Source organism: Lemur catta, chromosome 6, assembly GCF_020740605.2.
Source record: "Lemur catta isolate mLemCat1 chromosome 6, mLemCat1.pri, whole genome shotgun sequence".
Classification (NCBI taxonomy): Eukaryota; Metazoa; Chordata; class Mammalia; order Primates; family Lemuridae; genus Lemur; species Lemur catta.
Window position 1 is genome coordinate 44,152,005 of NC_059133.1, and position 15,957 is coordinate 44,167,961.

Here is a 15,957-nt window from a genome sequence, read left to right on the forward strand (position 1 = left end):
GGCTAGATTCTTTTGTTATATGCTGGCAAAGAACCACGTTCCCTTTAGCATTTATCTGAATTTGTAACAATAAACTCACTTTGTTTTTGTTTACTAAGTCCTATCTTTTCTGCTAATGTGTTCCTTAGCATCATAGGGAACATAGGACTGTATATCCACAGTGCCTAGCACATAGTATATGCTCAGTAAATCTTTGAGTGAATGCAATTATCATTGTATCCCTGATGTTAGCAGGTATAATCCAGTTTAATTTTGAAAACATACAAAACAGAATATATCTAATAAATCTGGTCTCCATTCTTTATTTTTCAACAGACTCAAAAAACAATGCACTCCATTCTTTTAATCAGACTTTCACCTTTGGCCATTCTGCATACTCATTCACCTAATAACTATTTATTGATGGAGAGAATATGGAATGCTAGATTAATGCTGCTCTTTGAAATAAGTTTTTAAAAAGAGAAGACATTAACAGTTTAATAATACCAACGTTTAAAAAGTATTTTAAAAAATAAAACAGGAAAAAGCTTGCTTCATTTCACAAAGATTTCTCCTTTATGTTATTTTAAAAGGGAGATGGCATTCTGGGAGCTAACGAGGCCAGTGCTGGCGTGCACACACACAGATGCCACTCTTCTTCCACTGGCTCAAATGTGCAATACAAAAGTAAAAAGAGGTTGTCTTTATTTTTAACAGGTAAAAACTGAAGTTCAGTCATTTAACATAGGATAAAAAACAAGTCCAGTTACATTGATAACAAAAGGACAGAATGTTTTCTGCGAAAGCACTGCATCTGGTTTGTCTCTGTTTGGTCCCGGTTATCTGGCACACTTTCCCCTCAGGAATTTTCTTTTCAATGAGATGATTGTCTTCAGGGCAAAAAAAGTTTATCAGACTCTAATTCTAGCAATACATATTTTATTCATTATTATACATGTGCCCCTACCCTGTCTTGCTGCAGCCATCTTACTGCATTCCTATTGACACATTTTTTACAACTCCCTCCCCAAGTTTTATTTACAGTTAAGAATTTGTACGTGGCACAGATCAACTCAGCTGCTCTCAGTGCACAGAAATCAAATAATCCTCACGGTGCTGAAACACTTTGCTCCAGCTTTTGAGAAATAATTATGTTAATTTAAACATACACAGAAAATGTTTCTTAGACAAACATAATACTCGAGGCTTATCCGGCAAAAACAAATGCTTTGTTACCTTTTAGCACAATAAAATATACCGAGAAGAACCAAAGAATACTTAAAACAAAAACGGGAAACCACATACACTAATCACACAATAGATTGAGTGACAAGTTGAAATTCTTCAAAATAGAGTTTCAGTGAGGCTTCTCACTTCTAACAGTCTAGGAAAAAAATCCTAAAAAACCCAAAAGGGGGGTTAGCGTGTATGTGCTTTACTGTGGTAAAAACCATATAACATAAAATTTACCATCTTACTGAAAGGCGTATTTTGTATATGTGGCTCTTTGTTTACTTAAGAGTTTTCTCAACATTTAGAAAAAGTATTATTTATTACAAGAGGAATGATTTCTCAATGTATTATATGAGATGATCAAGAACTGTTTTTAATAGTCAATTGTCAAAAAGGTAGAAGGCAGAAATATATTTTGCAATTAAATATGTGGCACTATTATTTCCTTAAGTGGAAATCATGGATTTCCTCTAAATACCCCAATTTTTAAAAATGATCACTGTAAAAACTCATGGAACTAGTTAATCATTTTTCTACTTCTCTTTCAAATCTTTCCTCATATTTTCACCAAGTTTCTGCCTAGTGTTCAGAAAGCTCCGTGGATGCCTCAAATGCAGGGCTAGGGAGTGGTAGCAGGGAGGGGTATTAAGAAATTATCAATATGAAATGCTCAAAATGGCCGGGCAAACAGTTACCGGGCCAATAAATCTGTTCAATTCCATCTATTATCCTTTCTTTGAGCCATTTAATCACGGCTTTTGAGCCAAAAAACATTTTGTTTTTTAACTCCGCATGGTTTCTACAGTTCACTGAAAGCTAAAAAACGAGAGAAGACCCATAAAAATCGTAGTTTTTCTGGATAATATACAACTTCTTACATCAACTTTCTGCTAGAAAAATAGTGCTTTTAGAATTGGATTTGGTCTTATGGTCATCTTCTCTATTATACTTTATAAATGATATTTCATTTCTATAAATAATCAGGAAGTTAAACTAAACCAATTAAAATAGAAATGCTAGATTTAAATTGATTTGAACAGTCTGACCAAAATTATAACAAATCTCACATTGAGAAACCAACTACTAGCAAATAGGTCCTGTGTGTCCTTCCTTAGAAGAGAACGAACACTGAGAACCACAACACATTTGTAGCACAATAACAGTAATTCCTTTGTCATTATCACAGAACTTTAATTTTCATGTGCTTGGTATAACCAAACTATCCTATATACTTCATATAATCATCTTTGTAAAGAAGCACAAACCATTTGGTTTAGAGAATTAAGATCTAAAAAAAAAGAGGACTTAAGTCATTTTATGAATAAAATTTCCTTTTTGTTACTTCTTGAAAATCATTCAATGAATTTCACACTATAATTTTTTTGAAAATAACTTGTACACACAACAACACTTTTTATCTCCTTGAGGCAACATTCTCTTCTCCACAAAAACTGAATTAAGGACGTTGTACGAGTTTACTCTTGCCACCTTCCTGTTCACTAAGTTTAAAGTGGGTATAGGCGAGAATGCCAAATAATGTACATAAAATGCCAAGACCCTGATTAATGGACAGTGGATCCTTAAATAAGACGTATCCTCCAAATAAAGTAATGCAGAACTTGAAGTGTCCAAACATGTTATAGCTGAGGTTTTTGGATAAGGATAAAAAGGAATAACAAGATAGTTATATTTACACACACACAACACATACACACAGAGCAAAGGCTCCCTGTGGCTGCAAAGAACTGCACGCGACACAGCCCACTCCACGTAAAGCACAGCAACTTCAGTGAAGTGCTGGGACAATCCTAGATTCTTCAGGTAGGTGTTAGTGATGAGTCAGGGACGCAAAACTGCCTGAACTCTTCCCGTTGACCTCTCCAAGGAGAAAAGGGCTATAATATAAAAGGAAAGACACTCAGAACAAGGTCCAGAGAAGGTATTTTGTTCAGCAATCTATGATTATGTTTTAGAGTGGCATTTCTAGTAAACTCTCCTTGCCAAATGAGATGATATATGTGAGGCACCAGAGAGCTGACTGAACACATCCAGTACACTCAAGTTCAGGAGGGAGGAGAGGGAAAGCGAGAGGGCCTAATACTAGGCACCAAGTACATGCCAGCCACCGTGAGAGACGCTTTACGTGACACCGTCTTATTTAAGCATCGCATTTGCCTTCACTGCAGTCCCGCTCTTCCTATTTTACAATTATAGAGGCTCAGGGAGTTTAAGTAACTTGCCTCAGAACACAGAGTTATTAAGTAGTAGAGTTGGAGTCCATGTAGTTCATGATCTTTTACAGATATTTATACTAGAGGGATGGTAATTTTAAAGAAACTCTTCATGAATTTTTAAATTAAACCCTTTTATAAATTAAAAAAAAAAAAAAAGAACAGTCTATACATGGTATTTCCAACTCCTCTCTCCAGTTCTTACTCTGTTCCAGGCAGGCTGTCGCCTCCCCGCCCCCTGAATGTTCTCATCAGACCACCAGTGTCCTCTGCCTCACTAGTCCCCTTCACCAGCTACCAGTCTCCCATACTGGCCCTGTCAGTGCACCTAACACAGCTGCTCAGCCCTCCCTCCTCAACTGGAGTCTACACCACTCCCCTTCTCCTACTTCTCTCTGCTGCTCCTCCACCTTTTCCACCCGGCCCCTCTCATTTCTCTGAACTCCAAACACTGAAGTCACTCGGGACTCAATCTTTGGACATCTTTTCTTCTTCTACTTGTTTGCTTGGTAATCTCAATCAGTCTCACCACTTTAAATGACATCTACACACTGCTGGTTCTCTAGAATATCTCTAGCAGAGACCTCACCCCTGAATCCTCACACTTACCCAAAACTGAGCACCTGGTCTTCCTCCCACCCCCAAACCTCCTCTGGGATGTCCTAGGTCAATTGGTGGCAACTCCATTCATCAGGTTTTTGCTCAGGTCAAAACCATGTAACAGAGTCAACTTAGTTTTCTCTCTTACTTTCCACATCCAACTGATCAGCAAAACCTGTTGGCTCTACTTGGAAATATATCCAGAATCCATTCCCCTCTCACTATACCCACTGCTACCATTATTCCTAAATCAGAATGTTTCCATGGCCTCCCAACAGTCTCCCATGCACCTTTTCGTCCAGGGGTTCTCAAACCATGGGTGATTTTGTCATGTAGGCAATGTCTGGAGACATCTTTCATTGCCACAATTGGGGAAAGGGTATGCACTGGCACCTAGTGGTGGAGGCCAGGCACGCTGCTAAACATCCTACAGTGTGCTGGACAGGCCTCCGCAAAGAGCTGCCTGGCCCAAAAGGTCAACAGCACTGAGGCTGAGAATCCTGCTTTAGTTGATTCTCAACACAGCCAAGCTCTGAGTGTTTCCGCTAGAATGTAAGTAAAAGCATATCACTTCTCTGCTCAAAACTCCAACAGCTTCCCATCTCACTCAGCACAGCAGTCCTTATGTAAAAGCTACTCAACCCCGTTCCTTGTTACCTCTGGGTCTGCTACATTCCTTCCTTTGCTCATCCTGCTCCGACCACACGGGCTTCCCTGTTGCTCCTTAGGGCCTCTCACTGCTGTTGCCTCCGCCTGGAACATCCTTCCCTCTCACCTGCACAGAGCAGCCTCATTTCCTTCAGTCTTCGCTCAAAAGTCACCCTCCTGTTGAGGCCTCCCTGACTGTTTTACCTAAAATCTCAACTCCGTCCCCAACATTTCACATTCTCTTTCCTGCTTTATTTTTTCTCCTTGGCATTTACCACTACTCAACGCTGCATATAAATATTTTAAAAGTTTCCTTCTGTATAGTCTATCTTCCTCACCAGAATTTAAGCCTGTGAGGGCAAAGATTTTTGTCTATTTGGTTCACTACTGTATCCCCAATGCCTGACATATAAATATTTTATAGTCACTATATAAATATTTTTAAGTCAATGAGTGGGTATTAAATAAATATTTGTTGGATGAATGAATGTTTTTAATCAGGGCACATACTTGGATGCCTTGATTTGGCAGCATGATGCACACGTTCTGCGACCAGACTACATGGGTTCAAATGTGGACACCCCACTTCTCATCTGTGTGTGGCCTTAAGTCAGTTATTAATATTTTACCTCTCTGTACCTCCGTTTACTCTTCTGTAAAATAAAATGATACAACTTTACCTCACAGAGCTACTGTGAGAATTAAATGGACTAATACAAAATGTTTCTAATAGTATGTGGCACAATATAAATATTTATTAAGTAATGGCTTTAAAAAATATTAAATATCATTGTTATTTGATAGTTGGCAAATATGCTACTTATTTACTTTGCTGACATCTCAGTATTCACTCATTTATATAAGTTAGCACTCTATGAGAAAATGTTACTGAGCTACCTCTCTCATTTGGGGAAATTCATTCTTTGCATTTGCCTAAGGGTAGGGGCAGAGAGAAATACGAAGAGAAACAGACAAGCAGAATGGTAAAAATGGCAATTCAACTTGATCTTCAACATATGATTTCATTTCGTGATTTGAAATAATATTGAGAAAAACAGGCACACCCACATCCAAATAAGTCCAAAGACAAACTCCAAAGTCAGATGCCAGTGGTCTGAAATTATCTTTTGTTATTTGGATTAACCACACCTCTACTTTGTTACTATAAATACCTGAAGACTGACTGAAAACTCAAACCTCCACCTCACTATTTACTCAATAAATATTTAATCTCACAATATGTAAGGAATGGTACTGTAAGTTAATTTTTATAAGGGAAGAGGCCGCCTTTTACTTAAGAAAATTCAAAACCATTCATAATACAGAAATCTAACCCATTTGCTCAGTTTATATTTCTTTAAAATTCTATGGACTCTAGTGCGGACAGATACAGTAAGAGACTAAAAATAACCCGTCTCACTTAATTTAGGCCATGCAATAGTTAGTATGAGATTCCATTAAGGTCATTAATGAGTGTGACAGTTTTGGAAAATATAAGACAATGCATTTATAAGTTATTATGAAAAGGATACGTGACGGGTGAAGTGTTCCCAATGATCCAATAAATTGATAAGTTCACCATAAAAGCTATTACTCCAGATAGCAGCACCATAAGCTACAAATAAACCAAAAGAATCATTAATGCAAAGCACCGCAATCATTATCATCAAGTAAATTTCATTAGGAAGTTTAAAAAAAAACTCAAATATCAACCATTAAAAATAAGATTAGAAATAGAGTCAATTTGGGAGATAGCACAAATTGAAGGTAAAAAAGTGGAATAAACAGTGTTCAGAAATATAATTCTGTCCACAAGAATAATGGAAAATTCTGCAATAATATCCTTTCTCTGAATGTGAATTTTCTTATTTCTCTAAGGAAAAATATTTTGTATTTGTTTATTATAAAATACATACACATTATAAAAAAAATCAGAAAATAAAGATAAGCAAAAAGAATATAAGGAGTTCTTAAAATCCCATCCACCCACCCACATGTTAACATCTTGGCATATATCCTTCCTTATCTTTTTCTATTGAATTGCTCATTTTTATTCTTATTTAAATTAAATTAATAAACATTTATTGCATGTCTACAAAATTAGGCCAGGCCTTGTGAGGAATACAATACTCCTGTCCTCAAAGAGCTTAGGACATAATAAAAGTCATGGTAATCATAGCTTTCCCTTACACAACACTTACAGTATGCCAGGAACTGTTCTAAATGTTTTACATGTATTGACTCATTTAATCCTCACAAAAACACCCACACAGTAAGTGTAAAAATATTAAATATTATTCCTTTTTAACAGATGAAGAAAGAGAGCATAGAGAGGTAAAGTAATTTGCCCAAGATCACACAGCTAGTAACTGGCGGGCGCTGAGATTTAAGCCCAGGCAGTCTGGTTTTGGAGCTCCTGCTCTTAGCCCACTCTGCTAGGCTACCTCTCACTCACATGAAAGGCAGTGTGCAATACGAGATTTACAGCTCAGGCAGTGGAATAAACTGAGTCTTTAGTTCTACATCATTAACAGGCAAACAGGCCAGGTGCCGTGGCTCACGCCTGTAATCCTAACTCTCTGGGAGGCCGAGGCAGGCAGATCCTTTGAGCTCAGGAGTTCGAGACCAGCCTGAAGAAGAGTGAGACCCCATCTCTACTAAAAAAATAGAAAGAAATTAGCTGGACAACTAAAAATATATATAGAAAAAACTAGCCAGGCATGGTGGCGCATGCCTGTAGTCCCAGCTACTTGGGAGGCTGAGGCAGTAGGATTGCTTGAGCCCAGGAGTTTGAGGTTACTGTGAGCTAGGCTGACACCATGGCACTCTAGCCTGGGCAACAGAGCGAGACTCTGTCTCAAACAAAAAAACAAAAAAACCAGGCAAACAGACAACAGGTTCCATACAAATCTCAAGGCAGAAGAGATCACTGTGGGCTGAAATAGAAAAGTCTTTGGATCTCAAAAGTATGTACAGATTAAAGAAAGAAGTGGGGTAGGGTTCCAGGCAGAGGGAACACAGGTCAAAGCGTGGAGGCAGGAAAGGAACAAGGTGTGTTTATGGCACAAGGAATAAACCAACCTGGCTAAGGACAGGGGACAAATGGGTCATACTCATTTAAACCTATCCCATAATTTTATTCAAAAAGTTGCAAAATCATATTCTATTTCTGAAGAGAATTTAGATAAAACACTAGTCATGATTTAAATTATTAATAAGTTTAAGCACCAAAGAAAACATGTCATATTTAAAGATCCTTTCTGTCCCATGTAGGTTTTATCAGATTTCAAATCAGTACAGTCAATAAAAGGACCAAAGCAGTTCAATCTGTGTCCTGTTTAGGTAAATACAGTTACACCTCATCTGATTTACAATTGTGAGGTCTGTTAAATATTCAACCGAGAGAAACTTGCTCCTTAAAAACTTTTAAAACTGTTTCTAGAAATATATCTAAAATTTATCATTTTTAATTTTATTGAATTCACAGAATGTTACCTACTTCTTGATGACTTGGCACATCCTTTAAAACACTACATGCTCTGAGTCAAGGATGCCCCCTAGGGACATTAAGGAATGAAGGTGACTTTCCCTTAAACTAAATGGCCTCAGCCTGTTAGCTTCTTTAACTTTATTATGTCCTTTCTGCTGCCTTCCTCTTTTTTTTATTTTGCTTATGTTTTTTCTTTGTTCTTTTTTTTTTTTTTTTGAGATAGAGTCTCACTCTGTTACCTGGGCTAGACTGCCATGGCGTCAGCCTAGCTCACAGCAACCTCAAACTCCTGGGCTCAAGCAATCCTTCTGCCTCAGCCTCCCGAGTAGCTGGGACTACAGGTATGTGCCACCATGCCTGGCTAATTTTTTTCTATATATATTTTTAGCTGTCCAGGTCATTTCTTTCTATTTTTAGTAAAGACGGGGTCTTGCCCTTGCTCAGGCTGGTCTCGAACTCCTGACCTCGAGCAATCCTCCCACCTCGGCCTCCCAGAGTGCTAGGATTACAGGCGTGAGCCACCGCACCCAGCCTAGACCACTTCTAGCAAGGAAAAATAATCAATTCTCGACAAGCTGTGGAAAACACCTTTTGCGATTTCATCACCACTCATTCTCCAGGCTTCTTTGCTGCTGGCATAAGCAAGCTACTGTTAAGATTACAAAACTGTGTTGATAGTTTAGGCAGATACTTTGATTAATTGTATTGCTTCTTATTTGAGAGATAATAAACTAAACCTTTGATTTGAAATCAGACATTTCATATTTAATGACCTAATATACAAGAGATCCATAAAAAGATCATCACCAAATTGGTAAAGGTGATCTTCTTAGTATGGTAGGATTCCAGGGGCCTTTCACTTTCTTTCTATTTCTATTTATGTTCAAAATCTATATAATGGACATATACTATTTACATATATATTTTAAAAGCCAATAAAACTACATTTTCACTGTAAAGAAAATTAAAAGAAAATGTCCAAATTATTCATGGGCTATAGCTTGGCACGGTCAGAACAGTAAGTGGGCATCAGAAGACCTGAACTGTTAGTTCTGGTTTTGCCATTGACTAGCTGTCCCACCCCATGCAGGTCCTTTCACCTTTCTGTGCCTCAGTTTCTTCATCTGAAAAACATTCCTTACCTTGTTTTCCTTAAAGGGTGATTATGAAGATTTTTTTTTTTATTTATTTTAAAAAATGCTGAGGTAACTTCGTACCTTGAGGTAGTTTACTTCGCACACAGCATTGTCTGACTCCGCCCACATGTCATGGCTGTTTTGTTGTTATTGTTGTTGCAATGTTGGAAGGGAGGGGAACTCCATGCATGGGCTTTTTCCATGCGTAGAGAGAGGCCTTCTTCCCTTCCCAGATTATGAAGATTAAATGTGAAAATAAATCTGAGATAGTGCTCTGAAAATTTAAAATTGCATTAATAGTGGAGGAATTATTATTACACTGTTTCTTAGACACCAAAACAATCAGAACTTACCAAAGCAGAAACTGACCAGGGACCAAATATTCCTCCTTCTCCAAACATTGGCTCAAAGAAGGGCACAGTGACCAGTAACATGGCAGATGACATCGGGGCCTGGTAGTACAGCAGCTGCATTGAATTCACTTGCAATTCATGCTGTTTGGCTCCTACCCACTGAAAATCACGAGATGAAACAAGCCAGGAACAAAAGAAATAAAATCACTTAATCAAAGATGCAACTCTAGCCACAAAGATAGGAATGTGGGGTGCAGGCTACGGGAAGAGCAAACGCCTAATTATTCTACAGGATTTCAAAGATCAGTAAGCTACATGAACGCATTTTTAAGCACCTTGGCTGAAAGGAGCTCTATAAATTCAATTTCTGATTAATCTATTTTCTTCTCAATTCCTTAGAAAGGGGAAGAAAAATTCCCTTTTCCCTCCTCCCTGAGGGAAATAGGGAAAAGTAAATGTGTATGGGGCCCACGAGCATCAGAGATCTTGGGAAAATAAAACAGAAATGGAAATTTAGGTGATAAGTAGGAATACAGATGCAGTGTGGGATTTCATTTCTCTCTAAAAATGCCCCCCCCCCCCCAAAAGGAAGATGTAGGGCGGGCCAGGGGCCACAGGTTAGGACAATGACAGGGCAGTTTAGAGACTGACAGACTGACCAGAACAGTTATCCCAGGTGGCTGCCAAGGTGTGTGGCTTGAATGCCACATGGTTTTTTCAGTTCTTTAGAAAACCCAACCAATGGCAGAAGAAATTTTCCTCTCTATGGATGATTTTCTGTGGGTAGTATTCCCCATCCCCCACCAAATACACCTAAATATGTTAGATAATCACAAACCCTAAAATACTGTACCATTCAGTAGAAACAACATCTCAAAACCTCATGACCCAAGAATCCTCAAGATGCTTCATAAATATGACTAAAAAGGAGATTTTGGGGAAACCTTAGTAGGGCTGTTTGAATAAGATCTGGCAAGAACAGCCAGGCTTTTGACTCACTTCTACATGCCTCTTGTTCCTGTAGGTCTGGGTATCCTGTTACGTAAACTCTTAAGTCTATAGAAATTCACCAAGACAAAAATAGAAGAGCAGGAAATCTGAACCACACTCCTGCCAGCCATAACTAAGAGTCTTCTGTGAATATGAAGGACAAATAATTGATTCTTCTGCTGCCTACTCGAGGGGCACGGCAGCATGCAACAAGGGTGCAGAGAGCGTGTGCTTGGCCCTCCTCTCCTGTAGGCTGCTGTGTGCCTCTGCCGCAGAACTGCCTGGCACGGAGGGGACTCCCGGGTCTCAGCTGTCCCCTCCTGCCCGCCCCCCCTCTAATGCTCTCCTGAAGGCACCATTACCTCCAATGGCCACAACCAAAGGGTTTTCCACGTGGCCCTCTTCCTGCTGGACTTCTCTGCACAATCTGCGAATTTCTCTTGGAAGAACTGCCTTCTGGTTTGCACTCCTTCACTGACTGTTAGGGTAGATGTCTGTCTGCCTTCCTCTTTAATCTCCCTGACTGACCTCTTTTACTATCTGCCGGCATGTGAAGCTCTGACCTACTTCCCTGAGCATTCTTAATGTCACATTTTCAACAGCTTCCTGGCCATCTTCACTTAGATAATCTGCAGGAACTTGTTTAAAATCAAGGTCATGTCTTCCTTCCACGAATAAGCTCCTCTTGTGTCACTCCAATAATGAATGATACAATCTCCACCAAGGATCAGACTCCTTACTTTCCTCACTCTCACATTCAGTCAGGCCCCACTGATTGCTCCCCCAAAAGGTCTCCGGAATGTCTTTTCCCCTTTCCCCATCCACGCCCACAGCCCTAGCCCAGGCCCTTCCCCCTTCCCCTTGAAGCTCAGATGGGCTCCTGACTGCTCTGCCTTGCCCTTTCTTCTCGCTGGTACCCCCCCTTCACTGCTACCAGTTCTTTTTCTTAACCACAGGGAATGATCAAGTCTTTCTCCTATGTGAACTCCTTTCCTGGTGCCTGCAGGATAAAAACACACTTCCTTAGCAAGACATTCAAGACTCTGCCATCTGGTCTCACCCACTCCTCAGCCTTGTGTAGCCACCATGCACCTACAGTCTAGCCTCATCAGACAAATCGAGTTCTCCAAAATGCTCCATATTTTCACACATAACACAAGGAAAGACCTGCAATATTTCACTGCTGAGGGAATTCCTGTGCGTCCTTCAATTTAAATTAACTTTCCCCTAAACTCTTACCTTGCCACCTGTCTTACAGAGCTGCCACTTCCTCATTGGTGTTCCTCAGAACTTTTTCTCATACCCTGAGGTACGTATACTACTGTGACTAGCCGTCTATATATGCTTTTACAATGTTGGATCTTAGCTGCTTTTCATCTCTGTATTCTCAACGGTGAGCATGAAGCAAAAAGACGTCTGTTGAATGAATGACTCAACCATCTTGCCACAACTAAAGCTAATAACTGATCACTCAACTTTTAACTCCTTTTAATGTCCCCAGCAGTATAAGAAAAATTTAGAAATTACACCCAGATACTATGGACAGATACAACTTTCTTTCAGAGGAATTTCTTGGGGAATACACTTACTTTGCAATAGTACTTTTACCATTTACTGATAATGGAAACTGTGTCCATTAGTTAGTCTATAATCATTCTTTGGTCAATCTTACTTCAAATAACTAGCCTAGGGATATAGAATCCTTTGATTCTAATCCATAGCAATTTGAGACTTAAATGAACAAAAATAGTCATACTGACATGGACAGTGAATACTCTGAATTGAAATTATGTAGAAGTACAAAAAATTCTAATGTTCAAGTAATAAAATTTCTTGCTATATTTAATGTTTAACCCACACTAGGCAAAAAAGTGCATTTAACCAAAAATATAAATAGGAATGTTCGCTTACTTTATCTAGTAATAAAATTTAAACACACTGAAGTGGACCCAAATATAATTTTTTTAAAACACAAAGTTGAGCTTCCTCTGATTACTCTGTAGTAAAAGACACAATATTATGGTGGCAATTAACAAGACTGAGGTGCTCCACCCTCTTATGCCGCTTTCTTCTTTCATTTAAACTGCTTTTCTGCCACTAAAAAATGTATTTACAGTAGTTTTTCGTAAGAATCTTTCTGACATGATCACCTGCCAGAAAGTTTAAGATGCTGTATTCCTGAATTCCTACATTCCCAACAAGAATGCCTTAGTTTATAACCACTGGATGTTTGTGAAAAAAGTAAAATTGGTTACACATTTTGGCTGATTCCCCATGCAGGCACACCCAGAATTTCCAGACCAAGGTTTCCAGTATAGAGAGAATACTGTTTCACTGTACCCTACACCAAGTTCTTTTTTTTCCACTATATAAGAAACAAAAAACATATCTGTTGGGATTTTATGGTAATGAAGTGAATCCATGAACAAATTTTTAATGTATGCCTGCTATAGGCAAGGCACTGTGCTTGCACAGGAAGTGAAATACCCATTGGTATAAATTACTCTACTGATATTGACAAATTATTAAAAGCCAATATAAGTTGTAACAGCAGTGTATTTTGAGGCAAAAAAAAAAAAATCTACAAATCTGGAAGTTTCCTTTCCTGTTCAAATTTCTGGAAATGTACTCATTCGTTCACAGCAGTGCTATAATTAAAGAGTAAAGGATAAATATAACCAATAAACTTAGGAAGTAAAGAGTCTTACTACTCATTTTGTAAAGGCTCCCCAGCAAATAATGTACCCTCACCCCAGACTCAGACTGTTAAGCATGGGTATTACACACTTACAAACAGGATTTGGAGAGCATCATACACCCCAAGTTTCTCTGTCTCTTTTCTTCTCTTCACCTTGAGTCAGACAGTTTATGCAATTATGCTTTCTTCCCAACAGTCTATTGTCTCTATACTGTATTTTCTAAACCTTGGGATACAGCTTCAAAATTTATGAAATCTGCTAAAAAGGCACATAAAGAAAAAAAAATTACCAACCACTTGATAAAGGGATGTAACTAAAACACCAAGAGCAGCAAACACCATTCCAAGGAAATTAAACTTCACATCGTAATAAGAATTTAGGATTACACCTAAAGTTATAGGAATCTGTAAAGAAAAAGAGGTAAATGTTGTTCAGATTAAATTCAAGAGACATAAATTTAGTATTCCTTTTAGCGCGTCTTACAAGGCTAATCATAAACACATAACTGAGAAACAATGAACCTGTATAAATGTTTTCTTTTTTCATTTTAGAAAACTAATTTTCATCCTATTTCCTAAACGTGAAATATGATAACTCTACATAGATGTTCACATTTAATTCTTTTGTAAATTTGTGGTAAATGCATTTTGCAAGAAAATACCACATCCACACACAGATGAGTAAATGGACCTCAAAACTAGTGTCTAAACAATATATAAGCATAAACACACAATAAAAGCATAAAGATCTTAAACATTATAAGTTACTAAGTGTTAAATTTTTTTGTCTCCTTTTATTGTATGCAGACATCTCTGCAGTATGTCGCTGCACACATACTCTGAGACATATTTTATGCTAAACCTTTCGTTAATCATACACGGTTCGATTCCCCTGGTGGAGGAGGGCTGTTTTTCAGTTTGAGCTTCTGCAGCTATTCTGATATACTGGACTGCACCACTACAGAAAGCTTTCTTTTCTTATCAATCACAGCATTTAAAGATTTCCATCAAACGGTAGTTATTAATAAGACTCTCACAACCACGCTCTTCTGGGCTAAGAGCCCAATAGAATGCCAAGATGGCTTTTTCCCCCCTCCCCCCAAAAGCTCAACGTTCACAAGCTCACAGATGACTCATCTGTGGATTTCAAGACGACGGGGAAGAGGGTGGCGCAGGGTTAACGAGCATTCAAATTTCCCGGGGAGAAAGGCGGTCCAGGAGGTGAGTCGTTAGAGGAGCGCCTCGGGAAGCCCAGGCTACTCACCAGCGTGAGCTGTATTCTGGTGGAGAAGGTTTTCTGGTAGCAGAAGGTCTGGATGGCTATGATCACCGGCGTGGTCATGGCCTTGGCCAGCTGATAGGTGCCTATGGTGTTGTTCTGCAGAGAAAGGTTGGTGAAGACCACAAAGCCGCAGAAGCTGAGGGCCAGAAGGAGGAGCTTGGAGGGAGGCAGACTTTTGGGGGCAAAGATATCCAGTTTCTGGCAGATGTACAAGCCCAGCCAGGTGACCACGAAATGCACCAGGGTCAGGCTCATATTGGGGAAGCCGTGATGCACATAGATCCATTTGTTAAGGAAGACGATGCAGATGGACACCAGCAGGTTGAACAGGAGCCCAGCGGCTATTCGCCCGTTGCCCCGCACTCGGTCCGCCAGAGATGCCATGATCCCCGCTGCCTGCCGAGCTGCGACCCCCGCGGAGCCGGGGCTGTCCAGCCTCCGAGAGGGATGCCCGGCCTCTCAGTACAAGGGCTGCCCTTGTGCTGCACCGCCGCGTCCTCGCAGACGCCAGCCTCACCGTCTGGCCAGAGACAGGCATGCACGGATCCGGTGCCAGGCGAGCAGCAGCCTCAACAGCGCACACATGCTCCGCCGCCCCGCCCTTTAAGCCTGTGAAGACGCGGCACCACGTCCCGCGCCCCGCCCCATCTCCGCCCACGCCCACGTGACTCGGGGCGCCCTCGCTTCCGCCCCGGAGCAGCGGGCTGGGCTGCTTTGCCTTGCGCAGGCGCGTTGGGCCCTGGGCGCGGAACGCTGCGTCCTTGATTCCCATGCTCTGGGCCCGCTACCCCCTTAGCTACCTAACATCTCAACCTGGCTGGGCCAGTCTGGGACCCGTCTCTTATTGTTTGATTATTTCTTGTGTGTCACTTAGCCCGACATGCTAGGCAGCTTCTCTCAAGTTTGTGGAGTGGGCTGTGCAGATGCTCTTGGACAATTTTACGTATGAGACGGATGCTGAGCAAATTTAGTCCTCGCCAGAAATGGGAAAGCATTACTTACTGAAGGCATATTTTTAATTTATTTTATTTTTGGAAAGAAACATTAAAATTTTGCTTTCCAACAGACAGCAGCTTACAAGGGTGTCTCCGTAGATCATACGTTAACAAGGCATGATTAGCTCAACAGTGAGAAAGCCATTGGTGTGTTCTCTGTAGCAATATCCACTAGCAATGTAAACAGGTACGGTTATTGTGTTCTCTTACAACCCGGAAGGAAAGGCACAATTTGGCAAAAAAAAAAAAAATTGGATATTAAAGTCAGGTGCAGTGACGAACATACAAAACGTTAGGTAACAGTCTTGATGCACATTGCAAT

At 39.9% G+C, this 15,957-nt stretch overlaps 1 protein-coding gene across 1 annotated transcript; it reads right to left on the reverse strand.

Annotated features, from left to right (window-relative positions):
* Window positions 1-668: 668 nt before the first annotated feature.
* Window positions 669-15,279, reverse strand: SLC35E3 (solute carrier family 35 member E3). Its single transcript, XM_045553406.1, has 5 exons — window positions 14,623-15,279; window positions 13,653-13,763; window positions 9,671-9,829; window positions 6,224-6,306; window positions 669-2,855 (listed from the first exon to the last, which is right to left on the reverse strand). The coding sequence occupies exons 1-5, from the start codon at window positions 15,022-15,024 to the stop codon at window positions 2,669-2,671; spliced, it is 942 nt and encodes a 313-aa protein (XP_045409362.1). The 5' UTR covers window positions 15,025-15,279; the 3' UTR covers window positions 669-2,668.
* Window positions 15,280-15,957: the final 678 nt, after the last annotated feature.